This window comes from Ranitomeya variabilis, chromosome 2 (assembly GCF_051348905.1).
Source record: "Ranitomeya variabilis isolate aRanVar5 chromosome 2, aRanVar5.hap1, whole genome shotgun sequence".
NCBI lineage: Eukaryota > Metazoa > Chordata > Amphibia > Anura > Dendrobatidae > Ranitomeya > Ranitomeya variabilis.
Window position 1 is genome coordinate 173,210,361 of NC_135233.1, and position 21,917 is coordinate 173,232,277.

Below are 21,917 nucleotides of genomic sequence, written 5' to 3' on the forward strand. Positions count from 1 at the left end.
GTCAACAGTCCCTCCTCTGTTATTGGGGTTCAGTAACGTCAGCTGTTCCCCTGCTGTGTGTGTGGCAATCCCTCCTACCTCCTCCTACCTCCTCCAACCTCCTCCTCCTCCACCTGCCCCTGGGCTCCAACACCGCCAGTTGCCGTCCAGAAGTGCTGTACGCACAGTCAACAGTCCCTCCTCTGTTATTGGGGTTCAGTAACGTCAGCTGTTCCCCTGCTGTGTGTGTGGCAATCCCTCCTACCTCCTCCTACCTCCTCCAACCTCCTCCTCCTCCACCTGCCCCTGGGCTCCAACACCGCCAGTTGCCGTCCAGAAGTGCTGTACGCACAGTCAACAGTCCCTCCTCTGTTATTGGGGTTCAGTAACGTCAGCTGTTCCCCTGCTGTGTGTGTGGCAATCCCTCCTACCTCCTCCTACCTCCTCCAACCTCCTCCTCCTCCACCTGCCCCTGGGCTCCAACACCGCCAGTTGCCGTCCAGAAGTGCTGTACGCACAGTCAACAGTCCCTCCTCTGTTATTGGGGTTCAGTAACGTCAGCTGTTCCCCTGCTGTGTGTGTGGCAATCCCTCCTACCTCCTCCAACCTCCTCCTCCTCCACCCGTCCCTGGGCTCCAACACCGCCAGTTGCCGTCCAGAAGTGCTGTACGCACAGTCAACAGTCCCTCCTCTGTTATTGGGGTTCAGTAACGTCAGCTGTTCCCCTGCTGTGTGTGTGGCAATCCCTCCTACCTCCTCCTACCTCCTCCAACCTCCTCCTCCTCCACCTGCCCCTGGGCTCCAACACCGCCAGTTGCCGTCCAGAAGTGCTGTACGCACAGTCAACAGTCCCTCCTCTGTTATTGGGGTTCAGTAACGTCAGCTGTTCCCCTGCTGTGTGTGTGGCAATCCCTCCTACCTCCTCCAACCTCCTCCTCCTCCACCCGTCCCTGGGCTCCAACACCGCCAGTTGCCGTCCAGAAGTGCTGTACGCACAGTCAACAGTCCCTCCTCTGTTATTGGGGTTCAGTAACGTCAGCTGTTCCCCTGCTGTGTGTGTGGCAATCCCTCCTACCTCCTCCAACCTCCTCCTCCTCCACCCGTCCCTGGGCTCCAACACCGCCAGTTGCCGTCCAGAAGTGCTGTACGCACAGAGCCAAACACCTCGCCAATGTGTTAGTGGGGTTCAGCACCGCCAGCTGTTCCCCTGCTGTGTATACGGCAACGTGTACTGCGACCGCCACGCAGGCACAACAAGTTAAATGTAAGGGAACCTGACCCCCCCCCCCCCCCAGGCGTTTGTTACTGAAGGAGCCACCTTGTGCAGCAGTAATGATGCAAAGGGAAAAAGTGCCTCTTTTCGTGATGCTCCTTGCACATGCTGAACCAAACACTTATGAAATGTGTCCCCACACAGCGTTAAACCGTCCGGTAGGTGGAACTTTCCTTTGTCGTGTGACGCAGCACAGCCATCATTTTTACCCCCTTGGCGCCGTGCGCCGCCTCCTCAGCGTTGTTTTAATCTGTCCCGGAGCCTGCGCTGTTAGGTTAGCCCTTGGCCATGCACACATGTTGCGCTGCCCGTCTTCTGACCTCATTTGGTGTCAGGCTGGCTGCGCCTGTGCGGGTGCGCTGGCCGAGATCCCGCCTCGCAGTGTCGTCTAATGTAATCCCACCGCGGGCCTGTGATCCGTGCCCGTGCGCAGTGCATATCCTCTCCTCTCACTCCCCTCCCTACGGCTTCTTCAGACTGTGCGATGTCAGCTGGTCCCTAATAGCATGCCACGGCCGTGACACCGCACAGTCTGAAAAAGCCGTAGGGAGGGGAGTGAGAGGAGAGGATATGCACTGCGCACGGGCACGGATCACAGGCCCGCGGTGGGATTACATTAGACGACACTGCGAGGCGGGATCTCGGCCAGCGCACCCGCACAGGCGCAGCCAGCCTGACACCAAATGATGTCAGAAGACGGGCAGCGCAAAATGTGTGCATGGCCAAGGGCTAACCTAACAGCGCAGGCTCCGGGACAGATTAAAACAACGCTGAGGAGGCGGCGCACGGCGCCAAGGGGGTAAAAATGATGGCTGTGCTGCGTCACACGACAAAGGAAAGTTCCACCTACCGGACGGTTTAACGCTGTGAGGGGACACATTTCATAACTGTTAGGTTCCGCATGTGCAAGGACCATAATTAAAAGAGCTAAGTTTACCTTTTCCAGCATTAGTGCTGTACACAATGGCTCTTTCAGCTACAAACGCCTGGGGGGGGGGGGGGGTTAAAGGTTTCCTTTCAACTTGCTCGAGTGCAGGCTTCGGCCTACACTCCGCTCCCCCTGCTCCTCCTGCTGACCCTGGGCTCCAACACCGCCAGTTGGGGCCCGGTACTGCTAGCTGCACAGAGAAAAACACCTCGCCAATGTGTCAGTGGGGTCCAGCACCGCCAGCTGTTCCCCTGCTGTGTAGCCGGCAACGTGTCCTGCAAAAGTCACGCAGACACAACACACCCAAAGCTGCCGCCTGTGCAGGCTTCGGCCTACACTCCCCTCCCCCTGCTCCTCCTCCTCCTGCTCCTCCTCCTGCTGTCCCTGGGCTCTAACACACCGCCAGTTTTTGCCCAGATGTGCTAGCTGCACAGAGAAAAACACCAGCCAATGTGTCAGTGGGGTCCAGCACCGCCAGCTGTTCCCCTGCTGTGCAGCCGGCAACGTGTCCTGCAAAAGCCACGCAGACACAAGAACTGAAATTGAAGGGAACCTGTCCCCCCTCCCCCAGGCGTTTTTACGTTATCCAGCCACCTTGTACAGCGGTAATGCTGCATGTGTGCAAGGTGGCTCAGAAACGTATTCTCCTCGCACATGTGGAACTGAAAACACGTCTGCAATGTGTCCTCTGTGTGACCATTTAACCGTCCCGGTGGTGTGACTTTCCTTTGTAATGACACGCTGCAACCCCCTTGGTAGCGCTGCCCGTCTTCTGGCATCATGGTTTGGCTGCCTGCGCCTCTGCGGCCGCCCTGACCCACACAACGCCCCTCGGTGTCTTATTTATTGGGACTGCGAGGGTGTGATTGATGGGCAGGATCAGTGCATCAGTTCGCCTGTCCCTCCTCTCCTTCCGCCTTCTTCGGACTGTGCGGCTTCATGGCCGTGGCATGCGATAAGGGATCAGATGACGCCGCATAGTCTGAAGCGGGTGTAAGAACCCAAGCGAGAGGCGAACATATGTACTGCGCCAGGCCATGAATCCCAGCCCCGCAGTGTTTAAACTATGTCAATACACTGCGGGGCTGTGATTCATGGGCATCGCGAACCGCACCGGCCAACATTAAATGAGGTCAGAAGATGGGCAGCGCTAACGGCGCTAGGCCAGGGGATAACACGACAGCGCAGACTCCTGTACAGCAAATAACAACGCTCAGGAGGCTGCACCCAGCACCAAGGTGGGATTCTTGACATCTGTGCTGCGTCTCATTACAAAGGGAACTCGCGCCTCCAACACAGTTTGACTGTATAAAGGGCTAAATGTTATACGTGTTTCATTCAGCGTGTGCAAGGAGCGAAATTAAAAGAGCAACCTTTGACTTGTGCAGCACTACTGCTGCATAAGCTGTGGCTCTTCTACTTTCTAACCCCTGAGGGGGGGTTAAAGGTTACCTTTGAAATTGGTTCAAGTAGGCTTCGGCCTACACTCTGCTCCCCCTGCAGAGCCCGGGCTACAACACCGCTCGTTGCTGTCCGGAAGTGCTGGCTGCACAGAGCCAAACACCTCGCCAATGTGTCAGTGGGGTCCAGCACCGCCAGCTGTTCCCCTGCTGTGCAGCCGGCAACGTGTCCTGCAAAAGCCACGCAGACACAACACACCCAAAGCTGCCGCCTGTGCAGGCTTCGGCCTACACTCCCCTCCCCCTGCTCCTCCTCCTCCTGCTCCTCCTCCTGCTGTCCCTGGGCTCTAACACACCGCCAGTTTTTGCCCAGATGTGCTAGCTGCACAGAGAAAAACACCAGCCAATGTGTCAGTGGGGTCCAGCACCGCCAGCTGTTCCCCTGCTGTGCAGCCGGCAACGTGTCCTGCAAAAGCCACGCAGACACAAGAACTGAAATTGAAGGGAACCTGTCCCCCCTCCCCCAGGCGTTTTTACGTTATCCAGCCACCTTGTACAGCGGTAATGCTGCATGTGTGCAAGGTGGCTCAGAAACGTATTCTCCTCGCACATGTGGAACTGAAAACACGTCTGCAATGTGTCCTCTGTGTGACCATTTAACCGTCCCGGTGGTGTGACTTTCCTTTGTAATGACACGCTGCAACCCCCTTGGTAGCGCTGCCCGTCTTCTGGCATCATGGTTTGGCTGCCTGCGCCTCTGCGGCCGCCCTGACCCACACAACGCCCCTCGGTGTCTTATTTATTGGGACTGCGAGGGTGTGATTGATGGGCAGGATCAGTGCATCAGTTCGCCTGTCCCTCCTCTCCTTCCGCCTTCTTCGGACTGTGCGGCTTCATGGCCGTGGCATGCGATAAGGGATCAGATGACGCCGCATAGTCTGAAGCGGGTGTAAGAACCCAAGCGAGAGGCGAACATATGTACTGCGCCAGGCCATGAATCCCAGCCCCGCAGTGTTTAAACTATGTCAATACACTGCGGGGCTGTGATTCATGGGCATCGCGAACCGCACCGGCCAACATTAAATGAGGTCAGAAGATGGGCAGCGCTAACGGCGCTAGGCCAGGGGATAACACGACAGCGCAGACTCCTGTACAGCAAATAACAACGCTCAGGAGGCTGCACCCAGCACCAAGGTGGGATTCTTGACATCTGTGCTGCGTCTCATTACAAAGGGAACTCGCGCCTCCAACACAGTTTGACTGTATAAAGGGCTAAATGTTATACGTGTTTCATTCAGCGTGTGCAAGGAGCGAAATTAAAAGAGCAACCTTTGACTTGTGCAGCACTACTGCTGCATAAGCTGTGGCTCTTCTACTTTCTAACCCCTGAGGGGGGGTTAAAGGTTACCTTTGAAATTGGTTCAAGTAGGCTTCGGCCTACACTCTGCTCCCCCTGCAGAGCCCGGGCTACAACACCGCTCGTTGCTGTCCGGAAGTGCTGGCTGCACAGAGCCAAACACCTCGCCAATGTGTCAGTGGGGTCCAGCACCGCCAGCTGTTCCCCTGCTGTGCAGCCGGCAACGTGTCCTGCAAAAGCCACGCAGACACAACACACCCAAAGCTGCCGCCTGTGCAGGCTTCGGCCTACACTCCCCTCCCCCTGCTCCTCCTCCTCCTGCTCCTCCTCCTGCTGTCCCTGGGCTCTAACACACCGCCAGTTTTTGCCCAGATGTGCTAGCTGCACAGAGAAAAACACCAGCCAATGTGTCAGTGGGGTCCAGCACCGCCAGCTGTTCCCCTGCTGTGCAGCCGGCAACGTGTCCTGCAAAAGCCACGCAGACACAAGAACTGAAATTGAAGGGAACCTGTCCCCCCTCCCCCAGGCGTTTTTACGTTATCCAGCCACCTTGTACAGCGGTAATGCTGCATGTGTGCAAGGTGGCTCAGAAACGTATTCTCCTCGCACATGTGGAACTGAAAACACGTCTGCAATGTGTCCTCTGTGTGACCATTTAACCGTCCCGGTGGTGTGACTTTCCTTTGTAATGACACGCTGCAACCCCCTTGGTAGCGCTGCCCGTCTTCTGGCATCATGGTTTGGCTGCCTGCGCCTCTGCGGCCGCCCTGACCCACACAACGCCCCTCGGTGTCTTATTTATTGGGACTGCGAGGGTGTGATTGATGGGCAGGATCAGTGCATCAGTTCGCCTGTCCCTCCTCTCCTTCCGCCTTCTTCGGACTGTGCGGCTTCATGGCCGTGGCATGCGATAAGGGATCAGATGACGCCGCATAGTCTGAAGCGGGTGTAAGAACCCAAGCGAGAGGCGAACATATGTACTGCGCCAGGCCATGAATCCCAGCCCCGCAGTGTTTAAACTATGTCAATACACTGCGGGGCTGTGATTCATGGGCATCGCGAACCGCACCGGCCAACATTAAATGAGGTCAGAAGATGGGCAGCGCTAACGGCGCTAGGCCAGGGGATAACACGACAGCGCAGACTCCTGTACAGCAAATAACAACGCTCAGGAGGCTGCACCCAGCACCAAGGTGGGATTCTTGACATCTGTGCTGCGTCTCATTACAAAGGGAACTCGCGCCTCCAACACAGTTTGACTGTATAAAGGGCTAAATGTTATACGTGTTTCATTCAGCGTGTGCAAGGAGCGAAATTAAAAGAGCAACCTTTGACTTGTGCAGCACTACTGCTGCATAAGCTGTGGCTCTTCTACTTTCTAACCCCTGAGGGGGGGTTAAAGGTTACCTTTGAAATTGGTTCAAGTAGGCTTCGGCCTACACTCTGCTCCCCCTGCAGAGCCCGGGCTACAACACCGCTCGTTGCTGTCCGGAAGTGCTGGCTGCACAGAGCCAAACACCTCGCCAATGTGTCAGTGGGGTCCAGCACCGCCAGCTGTTCCCCTGCTGTGCAGCCGGCAACGTGTCCTGCAAAAGCCACGCAGACACTTGCTCTTGTACCTTCTGCTCCACATCCTGGTTCCAGTACCGTCAGCTGGTTCCGGGCAGAGCCTTTGGCTTAGGTGCCTCCCTCTGGGTATCCGAGTTCCACCAACGTCAGGTGGTCCTTGGTAGTGCTTTCAGGCACGGGTACCTCCTGCTTAGTAACCGGGTTCCAGTAACGTCAGCTGGTCCTCGGTAGTTCCATTGGCTCTTGGACCTTCGGCTACCCATCCGGGTTCCAGCACCGTCAGCTGGTTCTCGGCAGTGTCTTTTGCTCTTGTACCTTCTGCTCCCCATCCTGGTTCCAGTACCGTCAGCTGGTTCCGGGCAGAGCCTTTGGCTTAGGTGCCTCCCTCTGGGTATCCGAGTTCCACCAACGTCAGGTGGTCCTTGGTAGTGCTTTCAGGCACGGGTACCTCCTGCTTAGTAACCGGGTTCCAGTAACGTCAGCTGGTCCTCGGTAGTTCCATTGGCTCTTGGACCTTCGGGTAGCCATCCGAGTTCCAGTTCCATCAGCTGGTTCTCGGCATTTTCTCAGTCTTCTTGTACCTTCTGCTACATTTCCAAGTTCAAGAGACTAAACACGATGACCCGGAAGAACACCCCTAAGATGACGACGACACCAGAGACGACAACCACCGTGATGACGACGACCCTGGAGACGATGACCCTGAAGACCACCCCGATGACGACGACCCCGGAGACCACCCCGATGACGACGACCCCGGAGACGACGACCCTGGAGACGACGACGACCTGGAAGACCGAGAAGCAGAAGAACAAGAGGCTGCAGAACAAAGAGCAGAAGGACATTAAGCATAACACAAAATATCAGAGCAAAAAAATATTATGTAAATTATAAGCAGAAGAAGACTAAGCAGTGTATGGGGGTGAGTCCGTTCCTCCTCGTGGTGCCCCTGGATAAAGCCTGATGCTGCAGGCCAAACTGAACGCGGACAAATGTAACTGGTTTGTGACAGGCAGAACGGAAGGTGTAATCTTCAAACTTTTATAGATAACAACTACGGGAATGCCTGTCACAAATAAGAATATGATGAAGAAGTTGAATATGATGAAGATAATAGTAAAATAAAAAGAATATGAACAATGTAACCCAAAAAATAATAGGTAGAAGATGAAGAAGAAGATGAATAAGGTGAAGAAGTTGATGTCAAAGAAGCTGATGATGAGGATAATTAAGAAGAAAGCGTGGGAGAAGTAAAAAAGAAGGTGAAGGGCGTGGAAGTAGTGAAACATCAATATCTGACATAAAAAAAAAAAAAAATAACATAGTCACATTCTTTCTAACGCCGAACTTCATAAAAAAAAATTAAAAATCCTGCTATTCTATTACATTGGGCTAAACCTCTGTCCCTTTAATATCTCCGCCACGTCCCCCAATACATCCTACATTATTCTTAGTTGTTTTCCTTCATGTAGAATGAACCTACAAGTTTATAAAGGGTTTATTTTAATTCCGATATTTTCGTCCCATTGACTTGCATTGGGATCGGGTATCGGTATCGGATTGGATCCGATATTTTGACGGTATCGGCCGATACTTTCCGATACCGATACTTTCCGATATCGGAAAGTATCGCTCAACACTACCCGTGACGCCTTCACTCAAAAATCTTTAAAGGGTCATCAGGCGGCCCTGACTCAAAATCTTTAGAGGGTCAACAGGCGGCCATCACTCAAAATCTTCATAGGGTCATCATGTGACCCTCGCTTTTAATTTTTCCAGGGTGTGCATTATGCCCTCCTTCATAACTTTTACCTGATGTGTAACAGGCCTACCTCTCCAATTTGTTTACATATATATATATATATGTATACCCCCAGAGATAAATGTTTTTCAGCTCTTGCAGTGCATAGGCCTTTACCATTCTAGGAGTCCCAAGCCTTAAAAATGGGAAAAAAATGTTTTCTGCGGCTCTCCTCTAAGAGTCTTCCAGTGTGTATTGCAGTCCCTCCTAATTTTTTTCTGTCCTTACACTTAGTGCATAGTCTTTTTGAGTCTAGGAGTCCCACTACCTAATGATATTACCACAATGTGTATGAGGCACAGCTTTATGTCTAATACAGGGTGTATCAGAGTCCCTCTTTGTTCTAAATTTTTGGCAGTTCTTGCATTGTCCGCATAGGCTTTGTGCGTTTCGGAATACCTCCTTTATAAAATAAACAGTAGTCCCTCCTTTATAAATTAAACAGTATGTGTCTGACTGTGTCACACAGATGACATGCCCAGAAAAGGTAGTAAAATGGTAAAAATAAATTTACCGGTGATTACAGATGTTTGTAGTTTTATTTCCCCCTCACCTATGTCATCTACTGTAAAGGCAACCATGAACACGGTGAGCGATGGCCTGGCTATTAAGGAATAGAGGAGGTGTTCTTTTTTTTCCTTTTTTTTAAATTCTGCCTTATATACAAGTCATTATACAGCAAATAATGCTTCCTAATATTTTTTTCATGCAGTGACCTGGGTGTCAGAGATTCATCCAGACATCTTCCCCATGCTTTTCCCATTCCATTTGAGCGCTGTTTTCATCTGTAACACCCCAGGTAACCGGTTGTTACAGTGGCATAGCTTTCCTCACGGGGAGAGTGATGTCATGCTTGGAAGTGAAGAAGGATCCCTTTAGCAGTCATTCAGCACCATTCTGACTCCAGGCCAGAAGGGGGAGCTCTGAACCTGGTTTCAGGGGAGTTTCCCTAGATATAGATAAACAGTGCCTTGAGGAAGTTTTCGGCCCCCTGGAACTTTTCAACCTTTTCCCACATATCATGCTTCAAACATAAAGATACCAAATGTAAATTTTTGGTGAAGAATCAACAACAAGAGGAACACAGTTGTGAAGTTGAACAAAATTAATTGATTATTTTAAATTTTTGTGGAAATTCAAAAACTGAAAAGTGCGGGGTGCAATATTATGTGGGTGGGGGCACTTCCTGTATATGGGAGGCTGTGTGGGGGCTCATGCTCTATATGGGGTTCTGTGTGGGGGCACATACTGTATATGGAAGACTTTGTGGAGGCTCATGTGTATATGGGAATTTATGTGAGGCTCATGCTGTATATAGTGAGCTATGTGGGGCTCATGCTGTATATGAGAAGCTATGTGGGGCTGCTTCTGTGTGAGGCTATGTTGGAACTCACACTGTATAAGGGAGGCTATGTAGGGCTCACGCTGTATATAGGAAGCTATGTGCAGGCTCATACTGTACATAGGAGGCTATGTGGGGCCTCATGCTGTATGTAGGAGGCTATGTGGGAGTTCATGCTTTATATTGTGGGCTGTGTGGGGGGTCTTATGGTATAGAAGGAGCTGTTTGTGAGACAACTGATGCAATGACGTCATTTAATCACGTCAACTGTGCACTGCGGATAGTCAGTGCATCTGAGACAGGAGCAGATGCAGAGCGCTAGGGGAATGGGAGAGAGGTGAATATGTGGTGTATTTTTTATGTGGGATGGGATGTGCACGGGATTGTATGTATGTAGAGAGGCTATGTGGGGCTTGTACTGTATGTAGAAGTCTATGTAGGGCTCATACTATATATAGGAGACTGAGGGGGTTATACTATATACAGGAGGCTATTTGGGGCTCATGCTGTATATAGGAGGCTATATCGTGGCTCATGCTGTATATAGGAGGCTGTATGGGGGCTCAAACTGAATAGATGGGGCTGTGTGTGGTTTCTTACAGCATATATGGGGGCTGTGTGTGGTTGATATAAGATACCGGGTGGGGCACCACCCCTTACGGATATAAAAAAAGTGCATTAAGGAAGGATATGGTAACAATAGCCCTAAGCATTCATTTTTAAATTCTGGTCACATTGTTGCAGGGTAATAATTTTTGTCTACTACATTTTAAATAATTTTCTAAATAAAGGTATTTTAGGTATTAGTTGTTTTGGAATAATAGGGCTGTGTGTGGGCTCATAACTGTGCACCGCGGAGAGTCAGTGCATCGGAGACAGGAGCAGATGCAGAGCACTGGGGGAGCGGTGATTATGTGGTATTATTTTTGCATGTCGGATGGGATGTGTATGGGATTTATATATGAATATAGAGAGGCTATGTGGGGCTCATACTGTATATAGGAGACTATATAGGGGAATCATACTGTATGTAGGAAGCTATGCGGGGCTCATACTGTAAAAGGGAGGCTATTTGGGGCTCATGCTGCATATGGGAGGCTATGTGGTGCTGATGCTGTTCATGGGAGGTTATGTTGGAACTCATACTGCATATGAGAATCTATGTTGTGGCTCATGCTGTATATGTAGGCTATGTGGGAGCTCATGTTGTATACGGGAGGCTATGTTGGGGCTCATGCTATACATGGGAGGCTATGTGGGGGCTCATGCTATTTATGGGAAGCTATTTGACTGCTCATACTATATATGGGAGGGTAAGTGGGGCCCATGCTATATCTGGAAGGCTATGTGGGGGCACTTACTGTAAATGGGAGGCTGTGTGGGGGCTAATGGTCTATATGGGAGGCTGTGTGGGGGAACATACTGTATATGGAAGACTATGTGGAGGCTCATGTGTGTATGGGAGGTTATGTGAGGCTCATGCTGTAAATAGTGAGCTTTGTGCGGCTCATGCTGAATATGAGAGGCTCTGTGGGGCTGCTCCTGTATATAGGAGGCTATGTTGGAACTCACATTGTATAAGGGAAGCTATGTAGGGCTCAAGCTGTATATAGGAGGCTATGTGGGGGCTCATGCCGTATACAGGAGGCTATGTGGGGGCTCATGCTGTATATATGATGCTATATTGGGGCTCATACTGTATATAGGAGGTTATGTGAAAGCTCACTTTGTATATAGAAAGCTATGTGCAGGAACTTACTGTACATAGGAGGCTATGTGGGGGCTCATGCTGTATATAGGCGGCTATCTGGGGGTTCTTGCTGTATATAGGGGACTGTGTGGGGGCTCTTATGGAATAAAGGGAGATGTTTGTGAGACAACTGATGCAATAACGTAATTTAATCACATCAACTGTGCACTGCGGAGAGTCAGTGTATCTGAGACAGGAGCAGATGCAGAGCGCAGGGGGAAAGGGAGATGTGGTGGGTTTTTTTCATGTGGGATGGGATGTATACAGGATTTTTGTATGTATTTTGAGAGGCTATGTGGGGCTTATACTGTATGTAGACGTCTATTTGGGGCTCATGCTGTATATGAGAGGCTATGTGGGACCCATGCTGTTCATGTGAGGCTATAATGGAACTCATACTATATAAGGGAGGCTATGTGGCAGGTCATTCATGCTGTATATGGCAGGCTATTTTGGGGCTCATGCTGTATATAGGAAGCTATGTGTGCGCTTATGCTGTATATACAAGGCTATGTGGTGGCTCATGCTGTATATAGGAGGCTGTATGGGGGCTCAAACTGCATAAAGGGGGCTGTGTATAGTTTCTTATGGCATATATGGGGCTGTGTGTGGGCTCATAACTGTGCACCGTGGAGAGTCAGTGCATCGGAGACAGGAGCAGATGCAGAGTGCCGGGGGAGCTGTGAATATTTGGTATTATTTTTGAATATTTGGTATTATTTTTGCATGTCGGATGGGATGTGTATGGGATTTTTGTATGAATATAGAGAGGCCATGTGGGGCTCATACTGTAAATAGGAAGCTATGTGGGGGCTCATACTGTAAAAGGGAGGCTATTTGGGACTCATGCTGCATATGGGAGGCTATGTGGTGCTGATGCTTTACATGGGAGGTTATGTTGGAAATCATACTGTATATGGGAAGCTATGTGGTGGCTCATGCTGTATACCTAGGCTATGTGGGAGCGCATGTTGTATATGAGAGGCTATGTTGGGGCTCATGCTGTATATAGAAGGCAATATGAGGGCTCATGTTGTATATGGGAGGCTGTGCGGAGGCTCCTACTGTGTAAAGGGGTCTGTGTGTTGTTTCTTATGGTATATAGGGACCTGTGTGTGTGCTTATAATGTATATAGTAGACTATATGGGGCTCATGCTGTATATAGGAAGCTATGTGGGGGCTGCTACGGTAAATAGGGGGCTGTGTGAGATCTCATACAGTATGTAGGGGGCTGTGTGCGGGCTTATACGCTATATCAGGGGATGTCAACAATATTAAGTGATGGAATTAATATTAACTACTTCACCCCGAAGCCTGTTTTCACCTTCCTGACCAGGCCGATTTTTAGAATTCTGACCACTGTCACTTTATGACATAACTCTGGAACGTTTCATTGGATCCTACTGATTCTGAGAAGGTTTTCTTGTGACATATTGTACTTCATGATAGTGTTAAAATTTCTTTGATATGACTTGCATTTATTTGTGAAAAAATGGAAATTTGGAGAAAATTTAGACAATTTTGCAATTTTCAAAATTATATTTTTATGCCCTTAAATCAGAAAGTCATATTGCACAAAATAGATAATAAATAACATTTCCTACATGTCTACTTTACATCAAAACAATATTTGAAACATAATTTTTTTGTTAGGAAGTTATAAGGATGAAAAGTTGACCAGCAATTTCTCATTTTTACAACAAAATTTGCACAACCATATTTTTTAGGGACCACCTCACATTTGAAGTGACTTTGATGAGCCCATATGACAGAAAATACCCAAAAGTGACACCATTCTAAAAATGCACATCTCAAGGTGGTCAAAACCACATTCAAGAAGTTTATTTGCTTCACAGGAATTTTTGAAATGTGGAAGGAAAAAATAAACATTTACTTTTCTTTCACAAAAATTTTCCTTTAGACCTATTTTTTTTACTTTTGCAAGGGTAACAGGAGAAGATTGACCATACAATTTGTTATGCAATTTCTCCTGAGCATGCTGATACCCCATATGTTGGGGAAATCTACTGTTTGGGCACACTGCAGGGCTCGGAAGGAAAGAAGCACCATTTCACATTTTGAATGTAAAAATTGCTGGCATGATTAGCGGACCCCATGTCATATTTGGAGAGCACCTGATGTTACTAAACAGAGAAAACTCCCAACAAGTGACCTCATTTTGGCAATTAGACCACTTAGGGAACTTATCTAGATACGTATTGAGCACCATGAACCCACAGGTGCTTCACAGGAATTTATGATGTAGAGCCGTGAAAATAAAAATTAAAAAAAACACATTTTTCCGAGATAAATCTTTTTTAGTTCCACATTTTGCATTTTCATAAGGATAAAAGGAGAAATTGCTCAATACAGTTTGTTGTGTGGAGGAAAACAACTGTTTGGGTGCACAGCAGGGCTTGCAAGGGAAGGAGTGCCATTTGACTTTTTTGTGTCATGATTCAGACCGGGTTTTGAGTCCTGTTTTCCCTTTTTCCCGGTCTGGTCATGTCAAGAGTTAACCTTTCTCAGCCTCTGTCTGGGTTCAGGTTGGCTATTTATCACTGCTGTTTCCTGCAGGCTATGTCAGTTATAGTTTTTACCTAGTGCTGCTGTAGCTGACTCTGATTGCTCTGATTGGTTCTGCTGCATTTGCTGTCTGAACCCGTGTCTCTGTTTTCCCCTGTTCCCATCTTGATTCAGTGTTTCCCTTTAGTGTGCAGACTCCTTGGTTTTGACTTGCCTTGTTTATGTCCTTTGTCTTTTGGCTTATCCGCTCCTGACCCTTACGGACCCCTGGCTTGTCTCTGACAACGAGTTTGCCTATTCCTTTAGTACTGTGCTACAGTCTAGGATTTGACCCAGCTTGTCTGACTAGTCTGCTGCCACCTGTGGTAGCCTCACTGCAGATCAGCACTGTTTAGGTGCAGACCTGATTCCTCTCTACTGCCATCTAGTGAAACCTGCACCTACCTTCATTGCAGCACCATGACATTTGAATGTAAATTTGTTTTAATAATTTGTGGATGCCATGTCGCATTTGGAGAACCACTGATGTGCCTAAACAGTGGAAAACCCCAACAAATGACACAATATTGGAAACTAGACCCCATAGGAAACTTATCTAGATGTGTATTGAGCACCTTGAACCCCACCTTGAAGTTTATAATGTTAGCTCCAAATTTTGTATTTTTACAAGGGTAACCGGAAAATTTGCATAATAAATTTTGTGGTCCATTTTCTCCAGAGTCCATTGATACCCCATATGTAATTGAAAACTACTTTTGAGGCACTGTGCAAAGCTCAGAAGGGAATAAACGCCATATTGAAGTGAAGATTTTGCTGCAATTGTTTGAGGGTGCCATGTTACATTGGCAGAGCCCCTAAGGTGCCAACACAGCAGAACCCCCCATAAGTGACCCCATTTTACAAACTAAACCTCTCAATGAATTCATCTAGGGGTGCAGTGATTATATTGACACCAAAGGGGTGTCACAGACTTTTATACCATTGGGCAGTGAAGAAAAAATAATTTGCATTTTTACCACCAAGATTGTGTTAGCCAAAAGTTTTACATTTTCATACTGGGAAAAGGGTAAAAAGGGCACCAAAATGTGTCACTCAATTTCTACTGAATGTAGAAATACCCCATATCTGGCTGTACAAAACTGCTTAGCCATACGGAGAGAATCAGGAGGGATGGAGCGCTATTTTCCTCCTGGAATGCAGATTTTCCTAGAATAGTTTGTGGATTCCATTTGGATTTGGGAGTGGAGAATTTGCTGAATTTGTTTTGGGGGGCGAGGAGCCATTTTGCTTTTCCAGAGCCTTTGTGCTACCAGTAATGTCATGCCTGGAAGCAAGGAGGGATCATCTCTCCGGGTACATCAGCATACAACACCTTTCCAGACCACAAGGGGGAGCTCTAACATCTGTTTTAGGGGAGCTTCCCTATAAGTTCTGGCTGGAGGCGGGGTTAGTTAGTTAGTCGGAGTGTGTGAGCCTGAGAGGAAGGAAGAGGAGGCAAGTGAGGAGAACCTGAGGGAATGGAGCTGCGACTGAGCTCACCCCAGGACTGAGCGCCAAAGACCGGACACCGGAGTCCGTGGTTGTGTGGGAACTGCAGGCCCAGCAACTAAAACCGGAGAGCAGGAGATTGCAAGTCTCCTGGCCCCAGCTGACACCCTGAGGCACAGCAGCATACTAGACCTCGGAGTCACCACGAGGGAGTGACACCTGTAACAGGCTCAAGCTGCCTGCCATGTGGGAAATGTTCTATTTCATGGACAGACAGCAATAGGGACTTGTGGAGAGCTTAAGGCATCAAGGACCTAGGGAACAGAGCAGAGGGAAGGCTTCCAAATCCACCTGGCTAGGTGGATCCTGAAATGCTTCTAGGCTGCCCGGACCTCCATGATCATCTGTCACCAGTGCCCCAGACTGCACCTGCAATTAAAGGTAAACAAACTGCAATCCTTGTGTCCTCCAATCATTTCCTGTACCCTCATTCCTGTACCCCAACGTCCACCATCCCTCATGAACTGTTCTGGTAGCCCTGGGACCCCGCTCCACCTGTGGGGAGCCAAACCATCTCAGCTGCAATACCACTGGCCCCAGCAGTCTCCTTAAGCCATCTATAGCCGAACACCACAGGTGGCATCACGTGAAATCCCTTACAAACATTCCCTCACCACTTTTATTGCACGCCCCCAGGGCCATGGACCGGGTCACTGCTGCTGAGACCACCCCTTTAAGAATCGTTCAACCTGGTTCTGAGTGCCCCACGGCCCTAGCGGGTGTCACAAGTAACGTGGAAGCCCCCTATGTTTTCATTGACAGATGACGGACCTGAGTGAGGACTTGTTTTTTTGTGGATTGAGTTGAAGCTTTTATTGGGAACATTTTACATAACATTTATAATCACACTTATCTGGTTCTCTAAGCAGAGCACTTACGTCGGGTTTTCTATTTAAGGCTATGTGCACACGTTGCGGATTGGGGTGCAGAATTTTCTGCACAAAATCCGCATTTCCTGGCAGAAAGTGCAGGTGCGGATTTGACGCGTTTTTATGCGGATTTTGTGCGTTTTTGTTGCGGATTTGATGTGGATTTTCTGTGTCTTTTACCCCTGCAGATTTCTATAATGGAAGGGTTCAGAAACGCTGCAGTTCCGCACAAAAGAAGTGACATGCTACTTCTTTTGATCTGCAGCAGTTTTCATGCGGATTTTTCCGCACCATTAGCACAGCATTTTTTTTTTCTATTGATTTACATTGTACTGTAAATCACTTAGCGGAACTGCAGCGTTTCTGCGCAGAAAAAAGGCTGCGGATCCGCACTAAATCTGCATCGTGTGCACATGGCCTAAATCTTCGAGTGATGTGGCAAATCGAATCCCAGATGGATCCATTCATGATAATGAGGCAACAGCAGGGGCGTAACGACCGCGGTCGCAGCGGTCGCCATTGCGACCGGGCCCCGCAGGTCAGGGGCCCCGGGCCGGCAGGTCAGGGCAGGGCCGGGCTGGACATCGGGCACTTCTGGCAAATGCCAGAAGAGCCGATGCCAGTAGTGGGCCGCTGCACTGTTCCTCCCCCCCCCCGCCGCCGCCGCCGCCGCCGCCGCATTTAACTATACCGGCGTCTATGACACCGGTATAGTTCAATGCAATGATGGAGGAGAGCGTCACCTGACGCTCCCTCTCCCATCATTCCCCGCTCTGCCTCTGACAGTACACTGCGGGTGCGCGATGACGTCATATCATCGCGCACCTGCAGTGTCCTGGGCAGACTGCAGCCACCAGGAGCAGCGCGGGCAAAAGGAAAGGTGAGGAGAGTTTTTTTTTTTCTTTTTCACCGGACTGTGGGGCCATTATCGGGGGGGGGGGGGGGAGATGAGATGCGGGCTGTGCTCTATATACCCCTGTGCTGGCTGTGCTCTATATACCCCTGTGCTGGCTGTGCTGCATATACCCCTGTGCGGGCTCTGCTGTATATATCCCTGTGCGGGCTGTGCTGTATATATCCCTGTGCGGGCTGTGCTGTATATATCCCTGTGCTGGCTGTGCTCTATATACCCCTGTGCTGGCTGTGCTGTATATACCCCTGTGCGGGCTGTGCTGTATATACCCCTGTGCGGGCTGTGCTGCATATACCCCTGTGCGGGCTCTGCTGTATATATCCCTGTGCGGGCTGTGCTGTATATATCCCTGTGCGGGCTGTGCTGTATATATCCCTGTGCTGGCTGTGCTCTATATACCCCTGTGCTGGCTGTGCTCTATATACCCCTGTGCTGGCTGTGCTGCATATACCCCTGTGCGGGCTCTGCTGTATATACCCCTGTGTGGGCTCTGCTGTATATACCCCTGTGCGGGCTGTGCTCTATATACCCCTGTGCGGGCTGTGCTCTATATACCCCTGTGCGGGCTGTGCTGTATATACCCCTGTGCGGGCTCTGCTGTATATACCCCTGTGCGGGCTGTGCTGTATATACCCCTGTGCGGGCTGTGCTCTATATACCCCTGTGCTGGCTCTGCTGTATATACCACTGTGCGGGCTGTGCTGTATATACCCCTGTGCGGGCTGTGCTGTATATACCCCTGTGCGGGCTGTGCTGTATATATCCCTGTGCGGGCTGTGCTGTATATATCCCTGTGCGGGCTGTGCTCTATATACCCCTGTGCTGGCTCTGCTGTATATACCACTGTGCGGGCTGTGCTGGATATACCACTGTGCGGGCTGTGCTGGATATACCACTGTGAGGGCTGTGCTCTATATACCCCCTGTGCTGGCTGTGCTCTATATACCCCTGTGCGGGCTGTGCTGTATATACCCCTGTGCGGGCTCTGCTGTATATACCCCTGTGCGGGCTGTGCTGTATATACCCCTGTGCGGGCTGTGCTCTATATACCCCTGTGCTGGCTCTGCTGTATATACCACTGTGCGGGCTGTGCTGTATATACCCCTGTGCGGGCTGTGCTGTATATACCCCTGTGCGGGCTGTGCTGTATATATCCCTGTGCGGGCTGTGCTGTATATATCCCTGTGCGGGCTGTGCTCTATATACCCCTGTGCTGGCTCTGCTGTATATACCACTGTGCGGGCTGTGCTGGATATACCACTGTGCGGGCTGTGCTGGATATACCACTGTGAGGGCTGTGCTCTATATACCCCCTGTGCTGGCTGTGCTCTATATACCCCTGTGCTGGCTGTGCTCTATATACCCCTGTGCTGGCTGTGCTGCATATACCCCTGTGCGGGCTCTGCTGTATATACCCCTGTGTGGGCTCTGCTGTATATACCCCTGTGCGGGCTGTGCTCTATATACCCCTGTGCGGGCTGTGCTCTATATACCCCTGTGCGGGCTGTGCTCTATATACCCCTGTGCGGGCTGTGCTGTATATACCCCTGTGCGGGCTGTGCTGGATATACCCCTGTGCGGGCTGTGCTGTATATACCCCTGTGCGGGCTGTGCTGTATATACCCCTGTGCGGGCTGTGCTGTATATACCCCTGTGCGGGCTGTGCTGTATATACCCCTGTGCGGGCTGTGCTGTATATACCCCTGTGCGGGCTGTGCTGTATTTACCCCTGTGCGGGCTGTGCTGTATATACCACTGTGCGGGCTGTGCTGTATATACCACTGTGCGGGCTGTGCTGTATATACCACTGTGCGGGCTGTGCTGTACATACCACTGTGCGGGCTGTGCTGTATATACCACTGTGCGGGCTGTGCTGGATATACCACTGTGCGGGCTGTGCTGGATATACCACTGTGCGGGCTGTGCTGGATATACCACTGTGCGGGCTGTGCTGGATATACCACTGTGCGGGCTGTGCTGGATATACCACTGTGCGGGCTGTGCTGGATATACCACTGTGCGGGCTGTGCTGGATATACCACTGTGCGGGCTGTGCTGGCACCCAACACCATGTTGCAGTGCAGGAGATTCCTGCAACAGTCCGAGGCGTATCTAGGGGAAGGGGGTGGGGGGGCGTCACGGAGGTGGGGGGGGGGGCCCCATTTGGAAGTTCGCACCGGGGCCCATAACTTTGTAGTTACGCCACTGGGCAACAGAGTTACTCTGGACTCCGTTTGGCCTCTGTTCAGTGATGTCCTTCTTTTCAGAAGTGCACAAAACTAAATCCTAAAAAGACAGACATCGCTGGATCACAGGTCCTATGTCGTCCACAGTGCCTACATTTGCCTCATTATAGGGAATCGTTCCCAGTGGTTCTGTCTAAATCACATATTTCAGTGATCTACACGGAAACCCCGCTGTATTTGTTCAGCATAGAACGCAGGATAAATGTGTGCCGAGACTTACTGCGATCTTTAGGAGGCAAAATGAAAAAAATCAACAGCATGTGAAGAATTCTTTTTATTTATTTTTTACACCATTCCTTGTGTGGTATAAGTGATTAGACAAACTTATTCTTCGGGTTGGCGCGATTACAGTGATACAAAATTTATAACGGGTTTTTATGTTAGGCAGCTTTCACACACTAAAAGACTTTATTGCGAAAAATAGTTTTTGCATCACAATATTTAGACAGCTATCATTTTTCCATATTTCAACTGACAGAGAGATGTGAGAGCTTGCTTTTGTGGAACAAGCTGACGTTTTTAATGGTACCATTTTCGGTCACATGACATTTTTTCATCGCTTTCTATTCCGATTTTTGGGAGACAGAATGAACAGAGACCAGCAATTCAGAAATTGCTTTTTGTTTATTGTTTTTATACCGTTCCGCGTTTGGTAAAATTGATAAGGCAGCTTTATGCATCGGGTCAGCACGATTACAGTGATGCCCAATTGATAAAGTTTTTATTAAGTTTTGGCGCTTTTACACGATAAAAACTATTTTATAGAAAAATAATTATTTTTGCATCTCTTTATACTGAGAGCTTTAACTTTTTTATTTTTCTGCTGACGTAGCTGTATGGCTGCTTGGTTTTTGCGAGACAAGATGTTTTCAGCAGTACCCTTTTTATTTACATTCATCTTTTTGATCGCATCCGATCACTGCAACGCTCAGCGTGAGGCTACGCGATCGCGGCGCCGTACATATATTGCTGCTTGCGGGAACACAAGGTTAATATAAAATAATTTTAATTAATATATTATATTAATATTATTATTGAGTAGAATTACATTCAGCCTATTGGTTCAGCCCTCCACAACAATCATGGTCTCTCATGTGGTCCCTTGGGAAAATGAATTGCCCACCCCTGCAGGCTCTAAGAATCCATGCTCTCTTTAGAAGCAACTGCGGGCAGATAACAGGTTATCTTTTTAATATATTGATCTTCTACAGACATATATTATGTGATTAATTAGTGAAAAGAATTTTAAATATAAAAACAATTATAGATGGTGAACATTTTTTTTTTTTTTGTTGTTTTTTATAAAAGTTTTCCTTGTATTTTAGGTCGTTTATTAGCTACAAATGTTTTCCAAAGTGGATTCATGAAAACTTGATAAGTTCTACAAATTGTGAAGATCCTTTACCGGGAAAGATGAAAAGCTCTTTGGTAAATATTATTTATGCTAAATGTTTGTGTTTATTAGATAATATGAGTTTTTTAATATCTATAATCATTGCAGCACCCATAGCAGCTGTTATGGGGCACTAAGGTTAAGGGGCCCATTTAGATACAAGGGCATTACTCCATTTTGCTGAGAATAGCATGTTGCTAGCTTTCTGCTATTTAGCAGTTCTATGTGGGTTTTATAATACTTGGCACAATTACTATTGAAACACGTGGTGTTTTTGCTGCATTTTTAATGCAAGTTTTCAGCTGCAGTTTACAGTACCTTCAAAGTCTATGAGATTTCAGAAATCTCAAGCACATAGCTTGTTTGTTTTGTACTCAGTATTTTGTGCTTTACATGTTTTTTGCAGAATAGAGTATGTCACTTCTTTCAGCGTTTTTAAAGTGTTTTTCACCAATTGAAAGTATTGGTGGTGAAAAACGCTGAAAAAACACAGGATTCAAGTTTTGCTGCACTTTTTGTGCCCAAGCCTTATTTTTTTGTCACTAAACTTTATCAGCATGCACAAGACATAAATGTAGCATGGCCAGAGGCGTATCTAGGGTTTCTGGCACCCGGGACAAGAATTCATTTTGGCGCCCCCCCAGGACATATGCGATTTGCACACTCAGTCATGTACCCATGAGCCGCTCTCATTAATGCTCTCAATATTCAGTGAAAAACTGAGAGAAGCAGGAAGAGAAGCTCGTTGTCACAGGACCATACGTATGAAAATCACATATGAGTGAAGTGTCCATGTGACGACTACTGGAACCTGCAGAGCTGAATCCTGACATCGTAGCTTCTGAATTCTCACAACGCATGCACTGCACACTTTTAGGATTCTCCCTTGCCAGTGGACAGTCATGTCAGCACAAGCATGTGATTTGTATACATCTGACCACATTCCGACTAGACATGCCCGGCCTCGCTCAGTTCATTTTCATTGAGTGAGGCCACGCATGTCTAGTCAGCACATGACCGCA

At 48.9% G+C, this 21,917-nt stretch overlaps 1 protein-coding gene across 2 annotated transcripts in view; it reads left to right on the top strand.

The window, feature by feature from the left end:
- LOC143804781 (pecanex-like protein 2) overlaps nt 1-21,917 on the top strand; it is a 1,087,275-nt gene that overhangs the window by 597,139 nt on the left and 468,219 nt on the right. For both annotated transcript variants that reach the window (XM_077283212.1, XM_077283213.1), the window contains exon 16: nt 20,828-20,930. In XM_077283212.1, the coding sequence (XP_077139327.1) occupies nt 20,828-20,930 (103 nt within the window). The remainder of the gene's footprint in view (nt 1-20,827; nt 20,931-21,917) is intronic.